The 5,076-nt window shown below is 49.1% G+C and overlaps 1 protein-coding gene across 1 annotated transcript; it reads right to left on the bottom strand.

Moving 5' to 3' along the window:
• Positions 1 to 533: 533 nt before the first annotated feature.
• Positions 534 to 4,283, bottom strand: LOC113714002 (uncharacterized). The gene is made up of 3 exons (XM_072068698.1): positions 2,751 to 4,283; positions 1,223 to 2,692; positions 534 to 1,103 (listed from the first exon to the last, which is right to left on the bottom strand). The coding sequence occupies exons 1-3, from the start codon at positions 4,281 to 4,283 to the stop codon at positions 534 to 536; spliced, it is 3,573 nt and encodes a 1,190-aa protein (XP_071924799.1).
• Between the last annotated feature and the right edge of the window lie 793 nt (positions 4,284 to 5,076).

Genomic DNA, 5,076 nt, shown 5'->3' with positions numbered 1-5,076 from the left:
TGAAGACGCCTCCAAATCGCCGAAGGTCGCACGGGTGCCGCGTCCGCTGGATGACAACCGTTGACATATTTGGCGTGCATGAATTCTGCCCAAACAGAAGTTCCCAGCCTGAACCGCCACCACAATTTAGCGGAGAAAGCTCGCGCCATGTCCCTGAAAGAGCGGAAACCCAGGCCCCCTTCGTCAACAGGAAAGCACAAATTATCCCAGGAGGACCAATGAATGCGCCTCTCCCCGTTCTGGTCCCATAGAAAGGAATTACAAAGTACGCCCAGCCTAGTGAGCACAGCCTTGGGAGGATCCAACACCTGAAGTAAATACATGGGCAGCGAAGCAAGGACATGCCGTGCTAATACAAGCTTACCCCCAAAAGATAGCAATTTCGTGCTCCAATGTTCAAGACGACTCCTCATTTTGGAAACAATTCCATCAAACAAGATACCACAACGCCGGCCTTTATAAATAGGAGCCCCCAAATAGGTGAAAGGAAATGTCTGCCTGTTGAAACCCAGACCCCTATGTACCAACTGCTCCTAGCCCGGAGAAGCCCATGACGGCAAGAAAAAAGAACTCTTGGTGACATTTACTCTCTGTCCTAATGCTTCTTGATAGTCCGAAAGAAAACCCTTGAGCGCAGACAAGCACTCCTCTGAACATCTTGTGAAAATGAGCATGTCATCGGCGAAGGCCAGGTAGGGGACTACTGTCCCTGCTGAAACAAACCGCCTGTGCGGCTGACTATCCAGGAGATGGTGCAGCCCACGGCCTAAAAACTCCGCAATTAACACAAAAAGGCCAGGAGAAACCGGGTCACCCTGCCTAACACCCCTCGTGGACTTAAAAAATCCAGAAGGCTCTCCATTCACCAAGACAGAAAACCAATTATTAGTCACCAAGTGAAAAATAATGTCTACCACATGTTCAGCAAATCCAAACTTCCGAAGCATAAACAAAAGAAAAGGCCATTCGACCCTGTCATACGCCTTTTCCATATCCAATTTTAGCATAAGATTTGGGTGCCTCAACCGCCTATCCAGATCCACCACCAACTCCTGAGTAAGAAGAATGTTGTCCGTTATCCCCCGACCTGGCACAAACCCTGTCTGCCACGGGGATATTAAGGTAGGGAGAACCGTAGCCAACCTATCCGAGACGAGCTTGGAAATAATTTTCGAGCAGACGTTGCAAAGACTTATTGGCCGGAAATCTTTCCATTGCCCACCTTAGGCAATAAAATGATGGAAGTGCTAGTAAAGCACCTAGGCAGCCGCATACCTTGGAAAAAGGCCTGTACCGCCTCCAATAAATCAGATTTAATAATATCCCAGCACACCTGGTAAAAACCTGCCCCAAACCCATCCGGACCTGGAGCACTATCTGCATCCAAAGCAAAGACCACCCCCTTCAATTCTTCCATTCCAGGCAAGGCACCTAACCTGTCATTATCTGCCGACGTTAATTGAGGGAGCGAAAACGGAAGTGCTGGAGGGAGAAAATCGTGTTGCTCAGATGCGAACAAGGAGGAGAAGAACCCCACGGCTGACCGCTTAATATCATGTATATCCTCCAGCCATGCTCCAGATTGCTCTTTAATACGTGCCACAAAATTATAACTTCGGCGTTGGTGGCAACGAGAATGGAAGTATGCCGAATTAGCATCCCCAACCTGCAACCATTTGATGCCCGACTTTTGTCTCCAGTACTCACACTCCACTGCCAAGCTCCTTGCATAAGCCGCCTTCGCCTCCTCCAGTTCTGCTCTGGAAACTGAATCCCTCTCCTTGTCAAAATGTTCCTCCCTTTGTTTCATAACAGCCTCAGCCTCCTTCACTTTGTTAAAAACATTACCAAAGACCTGTACATTCCATGTTTGCAGACAGCCTTTTACCGCCCGCAATTTATTATGGAACTTCGGCATACCCAGCCCCTCCACGGGCATCGCCCAACCCTGGCGGACCACCTCCATAAAACCTGAATGCCTCTGCCATACATTTAAAAATTTAAAAGAACTTTTCCCTTTTCTCTCATTGTTGGCAGTAATAACCAGCGGAGCATGATCCGAACGCCCTCTGGACAAATGAGACACATGGGAGAGATCGTACCCCTCAGCCCAATCCCGATTCATCAAAGCCCTATCCAATCTCTGCCACACCCTACCATTCGTCCATGTAAATAACGACCCATCAAAAGGAACCTCCGCTAAACCACAGGTGCCAATGGCAGCGTTACATTCCTCAATGTTCCGTGCATTGGCTGGAGAACCACCCGCTCGTTCCTCCACAGTGGTAATGACATTGAAATCCCCTGCCAGTAACCAAGGCCCCCGCACGGAGCCCGCCAATTCTTCCATTGCTGCCCACAGGTCGCGTCGCCCCACCCTCGAGCACCGTGCATATACAGCCGAAAGCTGAATCGAGCAACCAGACGGAAAAGAAATGCCCATATGAAGGAGTTGCTCGGCCATCTCCCTGAAGCACAATGACAACTCATCGTACCAAAAAACCCATACCTTATTATTCAATGCTACCGACGCTCTGTCGAAACCTAGAAACCGGCGAACCACCTCCAGCTGCGGTGTATCCGACAATGGTTCTAGAAGAACTAGAATCCGTATTTTATTAGCTTTGCAAATCTTATGTAGATATCTGAGTGAATCTTTACGAGAAGCCCCACGTATGTTCCACACCACAATCTTAAAGGGATTTAACATGAGACCGCAACGAATAAGGATTTTGAGACAAGATATGAACCTGGTTGGACGAAGTTTTAGCCGGACGACCGCCCTTGTGCCTAGCCCCAAGCTGACCTTTCCCCGCGGCTTCTTGCTGCTCCACCTGCGCCGCAGCACCCTGCACCCCGTCCAGCATCCCTCCCGTTGCCATCTGATCAGGCGACAACCGTTGATGCAACACCCTATGAAACTCCTTAAGGTGAGCCCATTGTGCCACTTCACCTGGTATATCCCCGTCCGAGTACTGCCTTCTGTGTTTCGGCCTAGTTGTTGGAGCATGAGCCTCAGACCTGGACGGGGTGCGCTCAAAATCCTGGAACTCCTTGTCTGCAAGTGCTTGCAATACAGCAAAAGTATTGGAGGATGGCACACACCTGGCCTCCTGCCCGCCTACTTCCCTTTCGCAATCATCAGTCCTCGAAACTAAAAGCTGGGGGGAATCAACCTCCAGCGCATCCATATCCGTCAAAGCCACAGCGGCTACACCCTCAAGCCCAGCCGCAGCTACCGAGTCTCCACCAAACTCCGCACCACCACGGAATTCCTCCAAAATTGTCTGATCACCAGCGGCTGCCTCCAAGCTGGCTAACCCCGGGTCACAATGCTCCTCCGCGTGATTATGCGCCGCCTGACCCATATCAGCCTTAGGTACCTCCAGATCATGGGTATCCACCCCAGGTTCCATAATCGGAATATCCGGACATGCCCGCGCAGACGTAGCCTGACCAGCGGTTACCTTAGGTCTGTAAACCGCCACTGCCTTGTCAACCTTCTTGCCTAGAGGTTTGGTAGGAATAAGATCTGGGTTTTTCCTAAAACACTCCCCAACCTCATGACCAAAACGAGTGCAAAACCCACAAAATTTTGGCCAGTTCTCATACTCCACCGACTGCCAGAAACCCTCCTGATCCTCTCCAATCCAAATACGGTGTGGAGGAGACACCGAAACATCCATCTCAACGAGCACCCTCGCCACGGACGGGCGCTTCAACGCTAAAGTCGCAGAGTCAATCTTTAGAAATCTTCCCAGCAATCCCGCCAGTTTGGCAATGTACATCTTGTTAAACAAAGGCAACGGAAGTGACGGCAAGGACACCCACACAGGGGCGAACGTAGCATCCTGATGAGCTTTGAAATCCAGCGTCCACTTTGATACCATCATCTGCGCGCCCTTTACGACCCAGGAGCGGCGCAAGAAAAGTCTTGTAAAGTCCTCCTCAGACGACGGCCTGATGAGGACGTGATTAAGATCTAGCAGGCCAACATCACACGCCCCCTTCAGACCTAGCGAAACGAAAAAATGCCTAATGACTTCCATAGGTGGGCGGCGAAAGGGAAACCTGCCGACTAACGCATTCTGAAACGGTGCAGAGAGAAGCTGCAACTCCTTCTGAGATAGTAGCAACGCAGGTTCCCCTCTATGCGATGAGGAACACCCCAGATCCGGAATATTCGACTCTAACCGGCATGGGCCAGCGAGCACGTCTGCGAAGGACCTGGAGGAGGCCGCGGCACCCTCTGCAGCCGGTGGCGGCCACGGAGGACCCTCCATGCATCCGGGACAAAACCCTAACGCAAGTTACCAAAAAAGGAAATCAGACTAGAGAGAAAAAACGTGCATGTATCGTGTACTAGGATTAATTTGCTAAATGTTATATTAATATGAATATGAGTGCATTAAAGGTTTAGTGCACTAGTGAAATAAACTCGAGAGGAATCGAGCACAAAACGCGCGCGTACGCGCACTATTGGAGAGTTGACTTTTGTACACTTGAAACCCACAATTGTTAAGCTTCTCCCGGAAGCCTCACCATCAGAAAACACTCTCCATTTTTCACCTCAACACAACCGAACAGCAAGGGAAAGAAAGAACCAGCCTTGCTCCATCACCTTCTACTCCAAATTCTTACACCAAATCTCAATCAAATCAAACCAAAATTGAACTACACCTAGTTGAACACTTGGAGATTGTATTTAGCTAAAAAGGGGGAGCTTTTCACGGTTCATTTTGAAGCAAGGAGGGGCTAAAAATTCTGTCTTGTTCACCAATACAAGTAAGTGACGATCAATCCTCAAATTCTTAGCCTATGGAAGTTGATTTACACTTATGAGTTTAGATATTCATGTGGGTGGCTTGTTATTATTGAAAAATGTTGAATGCGGGCTCTATGAACTTCCACTCTTGGATTGATGGCTGATGTGATGCTTGATGATAGATTTAATGTTGTTTTAGTGCTCAAATTGGTAGATTAATGGTGCATAGCTAGTATAAACTTCAAGGAGTGCACGGATGTAAAGTTTTCAATTCTACTCCTGTTATGATCGTGCCTCTTTTTGCTGAATTT

This window comes from Coffea arabica, chromosome 10c (genome assembly GCF_036785885.1).
Source record: "Coffea arabica cultivar ET-39 chromosome 10c, Coffea Arabica ET-39 HiFi, whole genome shotgun sequence".
Classification (NCBI taxonomy): domain Eukaryota; kingdom Viridiplantae; phylum Streptophyta; class Magnoliopsida; order Gentianales; family Rubiaceae; genus Coffea; species Coffea arabica.
The sequence above is the reverse complement of the archived record's forward strand: the minus strand, read 5'-3'. Positions and strand labels throughout refer to the sequence as shown.